This window comes from Ambystoma mexicanum, chromosome 2q, assembly GCF_040938575.1.
Source record: "Ambystoma mexicanum isolate Mex_15411 chromosome 2q, UKY_AmexF1_1, whole genome shotgun sequence".
Classification (NCBI taxonomy): Eukaryota; Metazoa; Chordata; class Amphibia; order Caudata; family Ambystomatidae; genus Ambystoma; species Ambystoma mexicanum.
Genome location: NC_090924.1, coordinates 1,367,337,763 through 1,367,359,029, shown reverse-complemented (window position 1 = coordinate 1,367,359,029; position 21,267 = coordinate 1,367,337,763). Strand labels below are relative to the sequence as shown.

At 47.1% G+C, this 21,267-nt stretch overlaps 1 protein-coding gene across 2 annotated transcripts in view; it reads right to left on the bottom strand.

Annotated features, from left to right (window-relative positions):
* Nucleotides 1-21,267, bottom strand: part of TOP2B (DNA topoisomerase II beta) — a 934,132-nt gene that overhangs the window by 676,964 nt on the left and 235,901 nt on the right. For both annotated transcript variants that reach the window (XM_069648849.1, XM_069648850.1), the window contains exon 4: nucleotides 2,103-2,166. In XM_069648849.1, coding sequence (XP_069504950.1) covers nucleotides 2,103-2,166 — 64 coding nt within the window. The remainder of the gene's footprint in view (nucleotides 1-2,102; nucleotides 2,167-21,267) is intronic.

Sequence of the window (21,267 nt, the reverse complement as noted above, 5' to 3'; positions counted from 1 at the left end):
CTTCACTAGGCCTTTTAGGAGTGAATCTCTCGGAGAAGTCCACGAATTTAGCCAGCTTGTCCATAAACCCTTCAGATTTCTCCCTGGTCCATGGAGATGAGTCAGAGGGGTAGAGGGCTCCTCCTGGGGATCCCCTTGCCTACAACGCCGAGATTTGTAAAGGAGAGGGCTAGCTAAGGACTGGGGACTCTCAGAATAATCTGCTCGCCATGCCAGGCATTTAGACATGTTTTTTGACGTGTCTTTAGACTGCTCCCTTTGTTTACTGGCCGCCGAAACTATTTTAGCGAGACTCTCGCTGATCTACGGCGTCACCAGGAGGGGTTTAGGCTGTTTAGACGGTTGTGCCGCAGATTTTGATGCAACCAGAGATTTATGCATCGGCGCGCTCTTAGGAGTCTCAATGGCCTTGCGGCTCTTGGTGCTGGCGCCCTTGCTTGCAGAATGCCCAGACGCATGCCGCTGACCCGGTTGCCAGGAGGGCTGCCGATCACGCGAATCAGCAGGTGCTCGACGTACCCGTTGGCGCATTGGACCGATTCAACTGATCCGTCGAGGCGGTACCGGGGGTTGTGTGCTTGCTTTTAGGAGTAGCGGGTGCGTTCCTGTTGCTTGGGTGTACATTCCCCATAGCATGACTATCGTCGTACCTGGTGGTGCCTGGGACGGACGTCGTGGAGCGCTGCAATGAGGTCAATAGCATTTGGATCGTCTTAGGACGCAGGAGCTGACAAGACTGACAGGACACCTCATCATGATTGAAAGGGAGACACTTCTTGCACTGCCGGTGCTAGTCTTTCCAGGGGTATTTTCCTGTACAGGAATGGAAAAATGTAAATGGTATCCAGTCCATAGCTCAGGTGTATTAAAGCAACCTAAATAGAGGGGAGAAGGAAAGACATTCTTGAAATGAATAGAAACCCCCAGACCCCACTCTCCCTACTGAATAGGCCGGCGAGAAGGCAGAGTCTACCGGAGCAGTAGTCGTCGAAGTCTTTTCTTTCACTGTCTTCGGCGGTGGCTAGGAAGTAATCCTCCAAGAGGGGACGAATAATATATAAATGACCGGAGGTTGGGAAGTATACAATTTTGCAATAATTAAGAGCTACACAAAGCGGCCAGCAAGCTGGGCAGAAAATAACAATCTGAGGGACCTCGACGAGTGAGGGGTTTGGGTACACTACACGTCAAGGATACTGTTACAGGCACGCCCATGTCGAAGGTCCCCTTTCGATCCTCGAAAGACGGATGCAATACTCTGCTGTTACCACTAGATGTCGGACTATATGCCCAGCATGTGATTCTAAGCAGATTCACAAGCATCAGAACTACTGTTATCTCCTGCCATTGTTGCCAAAAAGATTCTCCCTTCAGAATGTTGTCCTTGCAGGCCCACCACAGGAGATCCTGTGCGACCCTGTTTGGAACATGAAGTAGGTCTGACATGCTGACCGAGAATTGAGACCATTGTGTACCGAGAGCCCATTGAAGGGATCTCATTCTCAGATGAGCCCCGGGCCAACTGCCTGCCGCTATGCATCCGCGTCCCTCCAGATATCTGCCTGTCTGCCACTGCGCGTCCCTCCAGCCAGCTATGCCTGCCTCTAACCAGCACACACGCATGTACGGCCCACCATCAAGTCGTGCCAGTCTGCTCCCTCACATGTCTCGCCAGTCGTCTATCCCAAGTAGGGGTGTGGAGGGGGCAAGCCAATAAAAGCCTTAAAGCCATTCACATACATCATGCAACTCATGGTGGTTGAATAACGAAATCAAATCAGAATAAAGGAATCCCAGTCCTCAAAGAATAGAATGTGCATCCTCCCACTTGATTCTGTTGAGGGATTGCCACAAAGGATTTGCAAAAAATTGCTGTTAACTGACAATATATTACTGATTTAAAATGAGCGCCAGATTATACAACACAATGATGCAATTAAATACTGGACCAGCACTGCCTGGTGTGAAGACAAACCAAGAGTTGGGCACATAACTGGAGCATTCCGTCTTCAAGAAAATCAAGTCAATCAAAGTAAAAGAAATATTTGAGTGACTGGTCTAAATCATAGGGGTATGTGCTGATGAATCATCATTATACTTACGGATCAATGGAAATTTTAATACAGCTCATGTTCTTATCTCTTTGCTTATTGTCAGCTGCATTTACTAAAAAATAAATTGGTAGGTTTTAGGAAAATGAAGACAACAACATGTCGTTGATTTAGTTAAAATTACAAAATGTCTAAATATTATTATATTCCTAACACTACGTAATCGCTATAAAAAAAAGCAGCAAGGATGTGTTACCTTCAATATTGTGTGCCTGCACGTAATCATGTTACGAGAACCAGGAGAAAAGTATACACTTACCTTTTTGATTACCATCATGACTTTGTGTAGGTTTGCTACCATGTCCACTCATTGGGGTAGCCTACCGACAAGGCTAAACTATAGCTAATAAAATGTAAACAGCTTGCTTATGGACGAGGCATGAGGTTATGACACCAAAATCAATTGATGGAAATGTGTACAAGTAAAGTGGTATGCTGCCAAGACGGAGCTAGACTTACAGGGTGCCATAGGTTACAAGAGCTTTTGTATAAGGCGCCAAGGGACTCGGGTACGATTCCTGTATCCATGGGTCCCCTAAAAAGGCGAGATAAAACTATGGCGGGTTTTATGTGTTGTTCATGTGCTTTAACTTTTTTTGCTCAAAATACAGGGGAAGACCACCCCAAACCCCCATTCCCTCACTCCTTTCCAACATTGCCTCATCCTAACGTACCATCTATTATTTGGTGGGAAAAATGCGGCAAATAAGTGTGGTGTAAATGGTCAATGAATATTATTTGATAAAAAGACTGGATACCAGGATCGAAACAGCAATGAAGACAGTCTTTATAAGGCAAGGACTTCCCTGCTCTATTCTTTAGATACCAACTGCTAAATACAGTTGAAAGTTAGTCGTTTGGATGCTGATTGTGCACGAATATATGAAAATCACACTGCCTCAAACACTAAAAGATATAGGTGGCAGAATTGTTTCTTTATCTAGATAATCCAAAGATAGGCTCAAATAAGCAAAGCTTAGATCCTCTAGATACAGGAGGTTGAGGTGAGAGATGGTAGGGCTGGATGGCGATTGCTCTTTGTCTCTTTAGAGGAATAATTAACTTGTGGGCGAGAATTGTGCCGTATCTGCACTATATAAAAAGAGTAGTCAATAATTAAAGATACTTGTGATCAATTTAAATTACTCCGCTACCATCTAAACAAAGTCATAATACGGATCTATTGCGCTAATTCAGAAATTCATTTTGATAGCCGGACTAATTTCTGCCAAAAGGGAAATCACCACTGTATTTTAACTTGCTTGCCCGCGTAACCCACATGGCTAACAGAGCTAAAGTTTAGATAAAAAGAAATTCCTGGACGAAAAATAAAACATACTCCAAAACCATACTTCTCTCTAATCATCATTGAAACCTCCCCATCGGACTGGAACACCCTGACAAATTAAATACTAGATGTATCCCACCAGGAAACACTACACCTCCGGTATACATATCAAAACCCAACAGAAAGCCCAGATTATAGTTACTCCTGGTTCCACATTCACCAACAGCTCAGCATTTTCTTTTCCCTCTTCTCCCCTAACCAACCCCTATTTAGGGTAGGTGAAGTTCGCCTACATGTTTCAAATTGGTTTGAGGCTGTGCGGGCCACACCACCGGAGGGACAAAGCTGTATTCACCGAGATACACAGGAAAGTGTTTGAAAGCGCTGAAGGAGGGTGGGAACAAGGGGAAAAACCATCGCTGAGAGCCCTTGAAATTCAGAGACGATAATAGTCCGCACATACAGAGTAAGTACATATTATACATTTAGCATTGAGACACAGCAAATAGGCCTGACGCGATTCTGCCGTTTCAACGGTGCAATTAGGGGGAGAAGACAGGGGCGAATAGACGGACAATCTTCAGACACGTTGCATTTGGATTGTTCAAGTGCATAGACAATAACAAGGAGGGGCGGTCCAAGTGCATCCAGACGGTTTAGACTCTTGAGTTTTTTTAAGTGCTGTGAAGGTGGGTGGGTGTAGGGCTGTGAGGCAATTGCGAGAGAGGACTGGCAGAGGTGCCCAGGACCGGTAAGACTCTAAGGTACACCAGGCAGCTAGTCGGCAAACTGTAAGGAAGAAGAGGGAGGGATGGAGAAAGCATAGAGCTAGGTTAGCAGGGTATAGGGAGAGCGAAGGAAGAGAAGTGGAAGGTCTTGAGGAGTTTCCTGAACTTAAGAAGGTCAGGCTCAAGACAGAGGGCAGCAGGGAGGCTATTCCAGAGGGAGGCACCTGCTAAGGATAAGGATCTCCCTCTAATACTCTGCTTGGAGAACCGGCTCACTCACAGAAGGTTGGAGGTAGATGAGCGGAGGGCTCGTGAGGAACAGTATTCAGGGTTCCACAAAAATTCCTGCTTTTCCCTTGTGCGCTCCCCGAGTGGTGTGCTCACTGTGGCAAGGCAGCGCATGCTGATGGCCAATGCAGAGAGTGCCGCTGACTCCTGCAGGAGTGTTTGCCATGCCACTGAAGTGCAGATAGGCCTCTGCTATCAAGTGGTCCAGCCGGGTAGTATCAGTGGGGTGGCGCGACAAGTAGTCTGCCGGGTTATCTTTCCCTGGCCTGTGGCAGATAGTGAATTTGTAGTCTTGGAGACTGAGCTCCATCTCGCCATGTGCACAGGCATCCTTACTTTCGGGTTGCCATAAATGGTGGGTGTGAGGCGCCCGATTGTCTGTGATAATCATGAAGGCTTTGCCATATAGGAACACATGTAAATACTCGCAGGCCTAGACCACCGGCAGACTCTCCTTCTCTGCCTGGGAATACTTCTGTTCGGTGGCCGACAGACTGCGGCTCACATATGACACAATGTGGCAGATGTGCAGGGTCCTTTTGTCACATTGAGCTAAATGGTGCACACAGTCATTGGACTGGTGTCTACGGTTACCTCCGTCTCCTTAGCCAAGCAAAAATAGGCCCCGTCAGTGGCTGAAGTGATGCTCGCCCGTATGGTTTCAAAACTGTTCAGGCACTCAGGGGTCCACACAAATTCCTGCTTTTCCTTCGTGAGCTCCCAGAGTGGTGTGCTCACTGTGGCATAATTTCCCCAGGTACTGTGAGCAGTAGCTGGCCAGCCAAATGATGAGGGGCGTCATTTAGCGCTGCTATTTTGTCTGGATCGGGCTGCATGCCTTGGTCTGAGAATATGTGTCTTCTTCGGAAATTCGCATTTGCCTTTGTTCAGCTTAACACAGGCTGACTCGGAGGCCAGAGAGACCTGATGTAGCATATTGTCATGTTACTATGTGGACTTGCCAAAAACCAAAATGTCATCACTATAATGGAGGAAGTTTGGGATACGTTTGATGACCTGATGAATTTATTCCCGGAGGAGGATATTCCAAAGTTTAGCCTCTTGTAGCGATATAGTCCCATGTGGGTCACAAAAGTGGCGTTATAGCGCGACTACGGGACGAGCTCCAGATGCTAGCCCTTGTTTAGGTCTAACTTGGAGAATGCTGTGGCTCCGCTAATTCCATGGATCATTTCTGTAATCCGTGGTACTCTGTGCCGTTCTCGCTGAATGGGCTTATTTGACAACACATGTCCACACAGAGCCTTATGGACCCATCTGCCGATTTTTTGGGGGCTGGCACTATTGGTGACACTCCATGGAGTGGGCCCGATTGCAGGTTCGATAATATTCCAACATCCGCCTAATTTCTTCCTCCACTTGCTTCTGGATAATGAAGGGGATCCCTTGGTAATGTTGAGCAACTGGTTTGATTGACGCGTTGATGTGCAGCGGCCCTTGCAGTTGCGCAGCTTACCCAAACCCTTGAAAAGGTTGTGGAATGTCTTCACCACATCGCCATCTGGGCCCAGGTATTTGTGCACCATCACCTGGTGTAGAACGTGAACCAATTCCATGTCGACCGCTGTTCAGAAACTCAATATGCACCCACAGTTGGCCTCTGTAGACAGCACTTGTAGCTGTATGCATGCTGTGTGAGACTTACAAGCACACATCGTTGTGAACATGCCTTTACTCAGTAAGGGATTTGTTGGAGCCATATGGCTACAGACAGCTTCAGTTTTGGTAGATGAGGAAGAACATTGTATGCATCCTCGCTCAGCACATTGACTGTGGCGCCAGTGTCAATGAGAAATTTGGTCGGTGTGTTGTGCACCTGTAAAACCAACGTGTGGCTGTACTCTTGCGCCACTGTGTTACCCAATTCCCACACATATCCCTTTTTCCAGTGTTCATCCGGGGAGGAGGATGAGTCACTCCCAGAGTGGGATCATACCTCCAAGTAAAAGAAATTGCGTTGGGAACAGTAGGACCCTCTTCTGTCAGGCGACCTGTACGATCATCAGGTTTGATCTTTATCACCCTCGCCCTCCCTTGGGCAGTGATTCCCACGTTTTCGGCCTGGCTTCATGTTGTCTGGGCGGTATCTCTGACGTCTGCACTCCTCGTGGAGACAATGTGGAGGTACCAGTGGCGCATTTCGGCACTCGGCTCCGAAGTGGTAGTCACCTCCACATGCCGCACATTTCTTTCCTAGGGCGGGGCACGTTCCCTCATGGGGAAATTTGTATCCACATCTGAAGCATGATTTGGTGGATCCTCTAGTGCCGCCTGAGGTGTTGGTGTCAGCTTCTCAATGGATTCATGATCTTTGGGCATTGTGGCTAGAGCTGCCTTGCCCATGTTGACAACCTGTTTTGAAATCGCTGCATCATTTATAGCCATGGCCAGGATCTCATCTAGCAACCTCAGTTTCTGCAGTAGTTTTTTGGAATGCAGAGGATTGGCAACCCACGAAGATCTAGTAGTAGCTGAGGGCTTCCTCATTTGAGGGTCGATAGAACGTGCAGCATTTTATGTGGAGTCGCATGACAAAGTTGCCCAGCGTTTCTCCTCTCTCTTGCCCGGATGTATGAAAACCATGTCTCTCGTACTCTACATTGGTATATGGGGCAAAATACATGGATAGGGCTTCCTGGATCTCCTTGAATGTGACCTTCTCCTCCTCCACTAGTTCATAGAGGAGGTCATGTACCGGGGCCCCTCCCCCCGCTAATGTAGACATGTTTTTGTTCCCGTCATCGTTCATTATGCCCATTGCACCAATATAAACTTTAAAGTCCATCGGATTCATTGTGGGCCCAAATTTCTGGTGTCGGGAAAGTCGAAAGCAATGGGCAACTGCCATGGTAGAGACTGAGCCCTGCACCATTTGGAATGCACCTGAAACAAACAAACAGTCGCTGGTATGTCGTCCTTAGACATGGCGTGGCACCACCCTGTGGTTGTGACAACTGTAGCAGAGAGGCACCCTCCCACACAGGTTCCTCCCATTGTGGGCAGGCGCAGAACACTACTGGATTTAGCACCACTGTTTCTTAGAATGGAGTGGGTCATCAGGCAGCCGACATACAGTGAGCAGACAGCACTCAGGAGTGGCTGGCCATGGTTATAGGAGCGCCTCCTGGCATGCTCCCGTATTGGATTGCACCCTCAACATCCTCCGACCTGGCTGCCACAGCAGGCAACGTGGGTCTCATTGCAAGTGTCAACCTGGCTGGCGACCCCTTCGGACAAACAGAATCGGCACGCTGCTACAGATAATTGAGGCCCATACGTATGGCGTTTCAACTCCACAAACTTTATTCAACCAGAACTGCCTCTAGCTTCCCTGGCACGTCACTTCCTTTACTAATGCCCCCCACGCCCCACCCTAGCCCCGCCTCTCCATGGTGAGGCTAACGCCTTGTGTGCCAGCAAGACAATTGTGTTGATTGGTTGCACTAAAAAACAAGCATTGGCCATGCCAGCAATTTGGACTTTTGTGTAGGCATGGGAAAGGCACTTGCCAGGCACTGCCGTAATGGTATTAACTGGCTATTGTTGCTAGCAGGCGAAAAATGGTGCGAGTGCTTTTAAATGGAGTGGTTGAAGACATATGGTGAATATATTTTTATTACACAAGTAGCGCATTTACGGTAAACAACTGCAATTAAGTCTTTCACTTGGAAGACTGCTTTGAAAAAAAAACACACTGCTAGGCACTTTCAGTGCAAAGTTTGATGGCAAGGCTTGAATAAAGCACGCTCAAGGAGTTCCAATAAGGAGACGTCTTGAACTTGTAAGGTCAGGAACTGGGTGGGAATGGCCATAGGGATTAGCATGGCCCTGGGCAGTCAATGGGTGGGCAACTAACCAAACCCACATACAAGCTTTGTGTACCTCCTCATAGGTTATTTCTCCCCATCTGTACTCAAATGCAATCGTTTTGTCTTATATGTGGTGCCAAAGTGCCACCTAATAGCCCAAGCTCAACACTACCAGTGGCTGTTTAGTTCCTGGGTATTGGCTAGAGAAGCGATAATATGGATTTTAAAAATCAACCCTGGGGTGGATTTTTGGAGGTCTATATATTAGGGTGAACAGGAAAGACACTGAAGTCATTATCAGGCCTTTAAAATACACAAAAAGCAATGAAACCCCTAGGCAAATATGGTCAAACAATCAAAATATATACATTTATTCTTTTGAAAAGATAGAAAATCATTTGATTCAAAACCAGTGCAATACAGGTAAAATATCAGATCAGTAGAAACACTTAGTGACAGAATAGTTCCATAATACTGAGTAAATCCAGCCCTAAGACGGATTGGGGCCTAGTGCCCTAAAATCAACAGTTCCAGAAAATCTACTTTTCAGGTAGGTTTACTATGCTGATGGAACGATGCCAGGTGATTCACGTGTAAGTTCAGGCGAGTTATTCTCCCAATCCCACTACACAAGGTAATGCCCAGAAGGGGATCCTTGATGAGACCACCACCGATCTAAGTCAGGGAAAAGAGATGGTGAGAAGACTCGACTCCCATGCACCCATATTGGAGGAGAGGGTGGAAAAACACCTCCTTACTCAGATTTCTCCAGAGACCACTGCAGAGGTTCTGGATTCTTCTGGGGACATGTTCAGTGGTTGTCCTGGTTGTTAAGATGGAGTTCTAAAATATAGCCTAGTGGACAGATTTCAAGATGCCGTTATAGTTAGGTAAGATGTTCATACTTGTGATAAATCTCACTGACCTGTGTCAACCCCAGAACTTTTTTGCTTGGACTTGGTGATTATTTTCCCTTGTCCCTTTCCCTTTTTCCCCCTCTCACCTGCCTTTTACTCTTTTTATGGGTGACATTTGTATGTCCCTCCATAGTATGGATGCATTTATAGTTTTCTATAACCTTTGGCCTTAGGCTGGGTTGCCCCTTTGGGCTCTCCTGTTAATTTCTCTTTCATGTACTTGGGCGAACTACCGTTCCCATGAGGTAAAGGGGGATGTTCATACTCTTTACATTGTACACATGAGCCAGCACACCCCATTTTATGGGGAGTGCTGGGGGATACAATGTACCCCTTTTCTTACTTACCAGGTAACATTTTTGGTACAACTGCGAGTTGACTTGAAATGCTGGCGGCAGTGATTTTACCTTTATGACTTTTGGTCTTAATTACTCATTATTAATGCACAGAGGGCCACCATTTTGCTAAAATGGTGGGCTCCTTTTTAGCCATTTCTTGTGTACTTGTTGTGCCATTCTAGGCGGGTACGACCTCAGTGGAAGTTTTGTTTTCAGCAGGAATCCTTTGCATTTCCCGCCCAGGCGCCACAGTGCCTGAGAAGGAAGGAAGCGAATGAGGAGTCCAAAACTCTGCATCCCTTTGTCTTTCACCTTACCTGAAAGGAACCAACTCCGAGTGGTGGGCAGGGGGTGGCTGTCCATATTGGAAAGCCAGACTGCTCCTTTCTGTAAAACGCAGTGGGAGATTGCAGAAGTTGTGCTGTTGTTCCTGATAAATACTCCAAACCTGGAAGTTGCTGACAAGTCGACCACTGCAGCTGAAACCAAAGAGGAAGAGGAGAAAGGACGGCTGTAGCGAATTCCAGCAACCAGAGAGCCTGCTGTGTGACAGGAGCCTCCTGTAACCCTTTGTTCCAATCGACCTGGGGATCCCGAACACGATGACTCCTACCCAGAGGCTGGTGAGATCGACTAGTCTCAAGAAGACCTGCTTTGTGAGCCATCCCAAGACGTGCTGCAACCTTGATGGCCTGCAATAGCCCAAATCCCTGTAACCACAAGCCATTGTGCGGTGCATGGACTTCCGGAGTCCGAATCCGTCCGTGGTGGCCTCCTACTGGCTCGCCAAAGACACAATTCGAACCCCTGAAGGCCACTCTCCAGAGTACAGGACAAAGTGAAAAGAATCTGACCACCAGCATTCGATCACCTGGCTGCTGTCAAAAGACGCTAAATCCACGGTGCCGTGAGAATCTGAAGTATCTGTTGCTTGAAGCATCTTCTGACTGCTGCAGCAAGTCCCCAACCAGTGTCCAGTTCTTTTGTCTCCAGACAAAGAATCCAGGGAACAGGTCCTGTGCTGCTGCATCCTGAAGGCATCCACCCAGAAGCTCTTCTTTTCGACCAAGGTACTGTGTGGGCTTGGGTAATACTTACCTTATGTCTGGTGTGCCTCCTGTGAGGCTGAGTGGGTGATTCGTGTGGTTGGGAGTTTTCCCATACCACTTGGCCAGGCATATTTCTGGAACGCATATAGAGAGCCTTGTCAGAAGTCTGAACACTTAACTAACTCTGAAAGTACGACTTACTGGTTAAAGAAGTTCTCCTCTGAACTTTGACATTCCTACAATTGAAACATCTCTTAACCTGCCTACAACAGGCACCTAGACCACTAGGGTCCCTCTTCTGCCTCTGAGAAAACTCATGCAATAGACTAGGGAAGGACCGGAAAAGAAAAGGCTTCTGTCTTGAAAAGTATAACAAGTTTAAAAGTACTTGCTTGCTTAAAGATTAGTGTGGTAACTATCGCTGTGAAAGTTACAAAGTATCCTTACGTTTATGCTTACCCCTTGAGTTGCCTCTATAAAAAGTGCATAACTTTGAATGGTGTTTCGACCCTTCTGAAAAGTATTAAGTGCAGGTACGGTTTTATCATTGCTGAACTGAATGAGTTTATAATAGGGTGTACCTACCTTAAATAACATTGTGTTCTTCCAAAAGTGCACCAAAAGGTGTGGCTTCCCTTATCTTCTTCATGCAGACCTAAAACAGTCCTTGAGGTAATACTTGCCCCCGAGTTGCCCCTCTTAAAAGTAAATCGTTACTTACCTTGAAATAGCTGCTGCTCTTCTAAACTTGTAACACTGGGTTGTGCCTCCCCTGAATCTTCTTATAGCAGTTCCAAAATAGTCCAAGCTTCCAATACTTACCTTAAAAGACCATGGAGCTTTCTTAAAGTGTAATTGGGTTTAATTTTCCTTGAATTGCTGAGTGCATTCAGAAATAGTAGTTGTGTGTTAATGCGTGTCATTGGGTAGCTTAAGGCCTCTCCAGAAAGTATGGGAGTTGTTTTATTAACTCTGAACTGAGTTCTAAAAAGTAAATTTGCAAGGAGTATACTTGTAACAGGGTTGGTTTATTAAGTGATTTCTTAACTGAGTGTCACTGCATGACTGACCGAGTCTGCATGACCGACAGGGTCTACTACTCTTGAATTACTGACGGTATTCAAAAAGTATGTGTCACCTGGTTTTACTCCCCAAAAATAGCAGATTGCATTCCGAGTGTGTTTTAGGTTTGTTTCACCTTGTACTGCTGTTTGCTATTCTGAAGGTTATACTTAGTGTTGTAGCCCTTAAATATTGAGTCTTTTTTTATAATTGTGTTTATATTATATCCTATACTACTTATTTACCCCAAGATTTATCTGGGCCTACTTGTATTTAAATAAAGCATTTATTTTTTAATATACATAGTGTTTGAGTTTCTTTGGACCATATGCACACTACAATTTATTTGTACCAAGCTACAGCCCTCTCTCCCTCCTCAGATAGGCTTGTCTGCTCTGTCCATGCTACTGAAAGCAAGCCCCTGAACGCTCACACCAGAAAGAATACAACCCGCTAGAGTAGAGAAGCCCAAGTCGATCTTGTAAGGATAACAAGTTTAATCTCATGCACAAATGAGAGCAACAGCAAAGAACTCTGCTGCTAAGAACGTTCTGCCAAAGAAGGGTACAAGCAGAAATGTATAAAGCAAAACATCCTCATAAGTTTATTGCTCCCAGCCCATCCGTCCATCAGGTGAGCGCTGCGGGGCTCATCTTCTCACGTCGCAGGTCAGAAAACAAATGAACTATACTGCTACTATACACCTTGTTGATCACTCATCCTGTGCACTTATTAGGCTTCAAAACAGACACACAGGAGGTTCCAGGGCACTCTAACCTTCTCACACACATTTCACTCCCTCCCAAACCCTCCCTCCATCCCTCCATCCCTCCCCATATCCCTCCCTCGGCGCCATCTGGCTCCAAGGTCTCCGCCCTCGTTTTGAACTATGATTTATCCCTCCCGGCACCTCGCAATACAAATCACATGATTGTCGCTTCAACAACACACCCTGTCCACTTTCTTTGAACATTTCAAGACTTGTGACTTTTGGATTGGTGGTCAAAAGGCACATGATATCATGAAATTCAGGGATATTAAGGTTGTCAGTTTTATGGGCTATAACTTGTGGTCCCTCGGGAATGGGCCGGGTCATGCTTTGGCCAAAGTGAGATAACATGCACACCAGACGGCAACCTCTGATCGTGCCCTTGTACGGCACACTCCTTTTGGATGAAAGACACATCTTTGCAACACTTTCAAGAACAATAAATAAACAGTGCAGCGCGTGGGGGTGCAAACTGTCCTCATGGGAGCTCGAGTGTGACTGGAGATCTGTGTAATCTCGTGGATTTGGGCCTAGTGCATGTACTGCCGCATTTACCGTGTAAGCATTCTCTTCTACCTCAGATTATTAACATCCCCGCATAAAGCAATGCCGCCCACACCTTGGGCCACGCCATATGAGCACACTTCATTGATATTAGCATAGGGTCCTGCTGAACAGGAAGGCATTGCTTTCACTGCCCCCCCTGGCCCATCCAAGTGCCTCAAATGCATCTCGCCTTACCTTAAAGCGCCGGGGGGGCAGGGGGGGTGAGCTCCTTCCCAACACTGCCACATTCTCAGGTGGTACAGCCTTATACACCAAGAGAGGAGCTTAAGTACTGCCTCAGATGTATGGTTTTTATGAAGCCCATAGTTGGACTTCAGAAAAAACGTCCTAACAATAGTGAACAGAGGAACGCTAAGAGGTTAGCCAAAACTCAATAGAGGTTGAATGGAGAGCAGTCAAGCCTATTCTCAGGAGAGTAAGTGGGGTCATGGGTCCACAAAGAGTCCATACAGTGAAGCACAAAATAATTTGATTTAAAAAATGTATGTACAATCACACTATATTTATTCCAGGCCTCAAACACACAAACAAATTCAACAAGCAGGCAATAATATTGCACAACACTCAATAATAAAAATATATACAGTCACCATAGATTCTTAAAATTGATTCAATTACATAAATCAATAAAAGGTAAGCAAGTGATGGAGTAAGATGGAGCCAGGGCACAAGAAATATTATTTTGCTTCAGAAGTCCAATCATTATGAAGAGTAGACCCTTGTGACGAAAGAACAGTGCTTCTCCCAAGAATGTATTGGATGCAGGTAAAGTACTTGTGTCAGTGATTGTTCAGGAGAAGAGATGCAACAAAGTAACTGATAAGCAAAAATGTGTTCTTATCTTGCAGGTTTGGTGCAAGAACCAAAAAGCAGTGGAATCAAAGGATACAAAGACTTGTTGTACATGTCATCATACAGAGGGCAGGGGATTTACTTACCCCCACCCCTGACTCCGATTTGCCCATAACACGGGATGCGTCAACTGGTGGCCATGGAGGTTGGTTTTCCCGCCGCTGGTTCCGGTGAGAGGTGCCCAGGAGCTGTGGCTGCAAGGATTCAGATCCCTGAAGTCCCCTCACCAATGTGCAGGACAGAGAGTGAAGAGAAAACGACTGGCAATATTCGTTCATCTGGTCCCTGTAAAATCCACAGAGCCACAAGAAACCTGGAGTAATCCTTTGTTGAAAGCCTTTTCCGACGACTGCTGCTGCTGCTGCTGCGAGTTCCCATTCAAGGTCTGTTTCTTTTGTCACCAGACCGAGATTCCAGAGACCGGGTGCTGTGCTGCTGCATCGTGAAGCCATCCATCCAGGAGATCATCTTTTCTGTCACGGTACTGTTTTGGCTTGGGTAATACTTATATTAAGTCTTACTTCGATTCAGTGAGGCCGAGTGAGTCATTTGTGTGTTTGCCCATACTGGTCGCCCATACCTAATGCTGTAACTCCTACAGGGAGTGTTCTGTGAAGTCCCGGAACACTCTGAACTAACTCTGAAGGTATTACTTACTTCTGTGAAGCAATATCCTCTAGAACTCTGGCTTTCCTGTATCTGAATCCTAGCCTGACCTGCCTACAGCTGGGCCCTAGACCACTAGGGTCTCTTTTCTGCCTCTGAGAAAACTCATGCTATAGACTAGGGAAGACTTCAAAAGATAAGGCCTCTTGAAAATAGAACATGTGTTAAAAAGAACCTACTTGTAAATGAGTTAGTGTTTTAACTGTATCTCTGAAATGGAATAAGTCACAAAGTGTTACAAAAGTTATTACTTACCTTTAAGTTGCTGGTTGCTCCTTTAAAAAGTATACTTTAGTGTTCCACTCTTCTTAAAAGTAACTGTATTGGTACTGTTTGTTAGGAAAGATTTCCCTTTACTGCACCTTTCCTTCCATTTTTATGGACCCCAAAACCTTTTGCTTTTATTTTTGATCCTAACCTGTACTATTTACAGTGCAGTCAAACCTTAAGCTTCACTACACTTTCTTTTGCCAATCTTCCCCTTTGCCCACCTTCCCCATTCTATTCCTCTCACCACTCCTCTCTCCTGGAGTGATCACTTTCTCCTTTCCTGCCAGCTCACCCTCTCCACCCCTCAGGCCAACCCAACTCCAGCACTGCCACCCACCTTCTCGATTATCCGAACCATGAAGTGTGTGTCAGTTGAGGTTTTCGCCTCCACTTTCTCAACCAGCCCCACCCCCTTCGGCTGACTCACACCCTGAAACAGTCCTTTCTATGCTCTACTCTGCTGTATCTGATACTCGTGATGTTCTTGCCCCTGTCATGAGGATTCGCTTGAAGCCCAAAGACAAGTGCAATTCCTGGTACGGCTCAGACCTTGTCAACCGTAAACGCAAGTGCAGGGTGGCTGAGAGAAAATGGAGTGCTGCCTGTACATCCTCTGACAAACTGGCCGACCGCCTGCTCCAAAGGCAATGCCAGCTCTCTGTCTGCACCAAGAAGAGAGCCCTCATCCAAGCCCACATCTCTACGGCATCCAACAACTCAGCCAAACGCCTTAAAATCGGCAAGGTGCTGGCCAATCCTGCTGCAGTCTACTTCGCCTGTCCCCTCCCAGGCCCTCTGCACGGCCATGGATTCTCATTTCATCTCTAAACCTCAGGATACCTTGTCCTCGCTCTCTTCCTCTCCTCCTCCTACCACTACTCCCCTCTCTTTCTCTGGCCCTTCTGTGCCCACCTCTCCCCCCTCCTTCTCTGCCTTTCCCCTGTTCTCCCCAGACAAGGGTTCTAGACAAGTCCGATCTATGAAAGTTCCGTCTGAACAGGTTCTCCCCTGTCCCTCTAAAACCATCAAGGACCACATTGACACCCTGGCTGACTTGTAAAACAACTCCTTCGCCACTGGAGTCTTCCCTTCCCCAGTGAAGCACTCCCTTGTGCACCTTCTAAAGAAACCCTCAGCTGACCCCCTCCTGTCCTGCAAATGACCGCCCAATCTCCATCACTCCTTTCCTGGGCAAACTCCTGGAAAAGCTGGCCATCTCCTGGCTTAATCTTCACACTGAATTGGTTGGTTGTCTCCATGACCATCAGTCTGGCTTCAGAGCTGCCAGAAGCATGGAAACTGCTCTCCTGAAAATCTGTGAAGACCTTCTCTCCAATCTTTACTCCAATACCCCGTGTCCTCATCTTACTTGATTCTCTATTCTGCCTTTGACAGTCAACCATTCCATCCTGCTGAAGCATCTCCGTGATAACCTGGATATCACCGATCAGGCCCTGGCTTGGCGGACCTCTTTCCTCTCTGATCGACCTTCCCAGGTCCAACTTGGGTCCTTCCTCTCCTCCATCTCTATCTCTACTTGTGGTGTTCACCAGGTGTCTAACCGCTCTCCCTGGCTTTTCAACCAATACCTGGCACTTTTTGCCCACCGCATTGCCACTCTCTGCCCCAACTTTCAGTGCTATACGGACGATACGCAGCTCATTTTCAGGCTCCCTTCCGCCACCTCTTCTCCTCCTCTCATCTCGGACTGTCTGTCCACTATCCAGGAGTGGTGTGCCGCCAATGATCTCGGACTTAATCCCAGTAAGACTGAGATTCTCCTCATCGGCACACTCGCTCCCTCTTTTCCTGTCGCTATCTGGCTGGCCTCTCTTGGCACTCTTCCTTCTCCCACCTGTGAGGCTAAAAACCTCAGGGTCATCTTTGACTCCACTCTCTTCCTCTCCTCACATCCCTGATGTCTCTAAGAAGTCACACTACCAGCTGCACCTACTCAGAGGTATTCTTCCTTTCCTCGTCTCCAGAGCTCTGCTTCTCTCTAGGCTGGACTACTGCAATAGCCTCTTTCTAAATCTGCCTGCTTCTACTCTCCGCCCTCTGCAACTCATCTAGAACAGGACTACAACACTTGTCCTTGGCCTCAAGCCCAGGGATCGTATCTCTCCAGGACTGAAATCTCTGCACTGGCTCCCAGTGGCTGCGAGGATTAAGTTCAAACCCCTCTGCATTGTCCACAAGGCCTTCTGGGGCCTCGATATCTTCAACTCTCTCTTTCTAAATATATTCCTTCTCGAGCTCTTCGCTTATCCGCCTCCAACTCCCTCAGGGTCAGCTGCTTCTCCAAGCAATGAGTTGGTGGTAGATCCCTTTCTTCAGCTGGGGCCTCCCTCTGGAACAGCCTCCCTGAAACTTGAGAACCATCTCCGGTTCTGGAACCACCTCAAGGCCTTCCTCTTTGCTTCTGCTTTCTCTCCTCCTCTCCCCTGCTGAACTCCTGACTGAAACTGCACTGGTCACCTGGCTACCTTCCGATCTCGGGCCCAGGCACCTCCCCACCCCCCACCAGCTACACACCTGCACTGCCTTCCAGGCAACCCCTGCACTTGGGGGCTGTTTCTGTATCCCACCACTCCCCACCAGCTCTTGACACTTGATGTCTGCACTTACCCATGCACTTGCCACTGGATGGCCACACTTTTACCTACTGTTTTTATTTATTTATTATGGTTGTTCCTAGATATTGCACTGCCCCCTCACCCTACCACACTTTCCCTTTCCCCTTCCCCTGCACTTGTGCGATCGCAATGTCACCTGGCCAAGTAAGATCGTTGTCTCCGTCTTCCCTCGGTTCCCCCTTCCTTGCCTCGTTGCGCTTTGAAACACTTGTAACTAGGCACGTTATAAATGCCATATCATATCTGTTATGGGGAAACTTCAGGCTGTCAGTACTGGGAAACGTACACTTTTGTTTTTGCCGTAGACGAACACTCAGTGTTTTTGGTTACTCTAGGTGTACCAAATAGACAGGCTGGTGGCAGCAGGGACTTTACCTTTTTTGGTGCTTTTCATTTTTGCCTTACCACGTTTGCTACTAATTGTGGCTAGAGACCAAACATGGCCATGCCACAAGGTTTTTCGCTTGTCCTTTGGCCATCTTGTTTTTTAGCCTTCTTCCTGGCCTCTGATGCCAGGAAAATACTTATATGGCCTGCCAGGCCTGGGAAAGCCGAGGATTTTGGCGGCGGGGCTATGTATGTTTGCTGGCAGGATGTTGGCTGGGACCATCTGGTCCCAATCCACAAACCGGTTTCCATGTGTCTGAGTGATATGTATGAGTGTTCCCGCTAGTGGTACTGATTGGGGTTTGTGGGGGCTGTGTGGCGGCTAGTTGTACTATTGGCTACTGGGAGTTTCTGCTCCTACCTGTGCCCGGGAAAGCAAGAGCTTTTGGCGGGCTACTGGAGGGCTATGTGCATTTACTAGGACTGTCTGGTCCCAATCCACAAACTGGTTTCAGTGTGTGTGTGTTATGCATGAGTGTTCCTGCCAGAGGTTCTGATTGAGCCACTGCTGGGGTGTGTGTGGAGCTAGTTCTGCTTTTGGGAGTTTCTGTTCTTACCTGGCTTTTGGGATGAGAAGACCACCCCTGAACCCACTCTGGAGAGATCCAGGAGTAACCTGAAGGAGCCAAGACTCCTGTCCAGCTGTGACACCTGTGAAGAGACCGGAGACCAGACTGAAGGAGACGTGGCGACCAACTTCTACTGCTGTCCTGGAGGAGCCCTTTCTTGCCGTTGATCTTGCCATCTGCTCGGTACCCTGCGAAGAAGAGCCATCAGAAATGTCCCAGGACCGTCCTGTGGCTGACCAGCTCGGAGTTTGAGCTACCGCGCTGCCGATATCACCATTCCGTGTGGAAATTGAGGTCCTCAGCTTGTCCTACAAGACATTTCAGAGTCCTAGCGTCAAGGGGGCCCGAGATAGGAGGGGAAAGTCTGAACTAGTGAGTGCCTTTGCATCGCCATGCTGCAGTGACCACATTCTGAAACAGATTAACAGAGTAGAGTCCAGTCCCGAGAGGGGTCCTGCATCGTGTTTTTCTGCATTCTTCATCCAACAGCTAAAGACAATGACCGGAGATATGCTCAATCCTGCAACCCCTGTGAATCAAGGATTAAAGCTAAAAGCAGGAAAAGCAACCCCAGACCTACCACCATTTGCCTGCCAATCCTGTGAAGAATCGGATAACGGGGTGTGAGTTAGTGGTTCTTACCTCTCCCTAAACTCCCTTTAAAAGTTTTACTAACTTTTGCTATACTTTGGCTTTGCCATTGATTGCTCACGCAAGCCTTCCGAAAGCTGGGGACACTTTTGTAAGTTAGAATAAACTGTCCTCCAACCCTTGGAACCGTTCACTGGAACCCACAGACCCTACCTTCATTTTTTCCTGCATCACAAATTGTGTCAGAACTTTTCCTGAACTTTTGGGCATAAGGCCCCGGATAACTTAAGGAAGGACTTTTGAAGTTCGGGTTAATTCTCTGTGGACCTGTAGGGCATAAACTAATCTATACTTTCTTTTACAGGAGTTTGAATTGAGTTATGCCCTACTCCAGTGACAGTACATATGTAATCTATTAGTGTTGTGTGATACTTCTACCTGTTAGTATTCATTTATCATAGTGATATTTGGCCATAAATAAATAACTATTTTTATACATCCTGTCTAAGTGTAATCTGCGATTCCCATTGTGTGTACTCATTGTGGACCCTTTACAAGTTCACCACCTCTTGAGACTTAGCCTAGCCCTCTCGTCAATGCTACCTTGAACTTGTTTGGCTACAGCTCCCAGAGTTATCCCTGTCACAAAATAGGTTGGCCTTCTATACATCTGTCCATCATACCAGAGTATAAAAAAAAATCAGTCCTAACAGATGTACAGTTTGGTTATTTTTCAGATGGTGGTTTGAGGATTGGGATGATGGAGAGACATTGTTGGCTGTTTGTAGCCCTTGTGAAATTCTGGTGCAGTATTGTATGGTGCAGTGTTCTTTGATGGCCCTTGTTGCCCAGCCCGCCTTCACTGACAGACCTAGAGCAGGTCCCCAAGCAACTATGGACAACCAGCACCCATGTTGTAGGGCTCCTGCATGGAGTGGCACCGTAAGAATAACACTCTAGCCAGGCACAGTGCAGCCCAAAGTAAAGCAATATCCACAGTCAAAAGAAGTGGGAGAAAGGATACGAGACACCATCGCAGCATTACTCAATCAGGGGATTATTGTGCCCTCCAACTCCCCATGTAACACAGCCATATATCCAATAAAAAAGGCAAAGGGGGGAGTTGGAGAATGATATATGATATGGCATTTGTAACGCGCCTATACACGTGTTTCAAGGCGCGACGAGGCAGGGAGGGGGAACAAAGGGAAGACAGACAACGATCCTACTAGGCCAGGTGTCATTCAGATCGCGCAAGTGCATGGGTAGAGGGAAGGGAAAAGGGCAAGGGGAAAGGGAGGGGGGAAAGTGCAGTACAGGGCAAGTAGAATAATAAATAAAATGGCCAGCTAGTGGCAAGTGCAAGGCAAGTGCAGAACATGTGCTGGGAAGGGGGCTGTAGCGAACAGTCCTGCAGTGCAGGGGTTGCCAGTGCACTGATTCAGGATCTCCGCCCCCTAAATGACATTCCCTAACCCTGCGACCATCTTGTGCAGCATCCTGAAACATGCAACACATTTTACTGTAGTCGATTTGAAGACTGCCTTCTTCAAATACCCCCGCATCCAGAATCAATATCTCACTGCGTTTACGCATAGCGGAATGCGCTTCGAGCACAAAAGACTGCCACATGGGTACCATCCTCCAGCATCTTTAACCAAATTCTACATGCCGACTTGGGGAACATTGAAGTGCCTGGTACAATCACTCAGTATGTGCCAGTGTGCAGTGACAGTGAACAACATTGCAGAAGTGTCTATCACACTCTTGCAGCTGTTAGCATATAAGAGCTACAAAGTAGACCGAACAAAATTACAGTACTGCCTCCAAAAATTACTTTACCAGGGGCAGCTGATATCTGTTCATGGAAAGAAGATTATACCAGAACGTGCTGCATCAGTGCCCCACAGCCAAGGACTGTTAATGAAATGCAGAAGTTCCTCGGACTGTGTAATTATCGTAGGGCATGGATTCTCGCCTACGCTGCGTACACCAGGACCATGCTGCATAGCCTTATAGCCGTGCAGACTGACGAAATGCTTACAAGTTTCAATGACCTGAAGGAAGTAATCTGCACTGTGCCAGTGGTTGCTACCCCAGATTACAATCAAGAGTTCTTTCGTTTTCCCATTTGAATGGCCAAATGATGACCGCAGTATTTACTCAGAAAATCACGATGGGCCACAAGCCATTGCCCTATTACAGTGGTGTGGTAAACTCGGTGATGCAGTGCCAGTTCCTTTGCGAAAAGGCACTTGCTGCAGCAGCGTTTGCAATTGAGAAAAACTCCACAATTTTCATGGGGCGTTCAGTAACACTAAGTGGAGCATGCAGTATTTGCCATCCTTG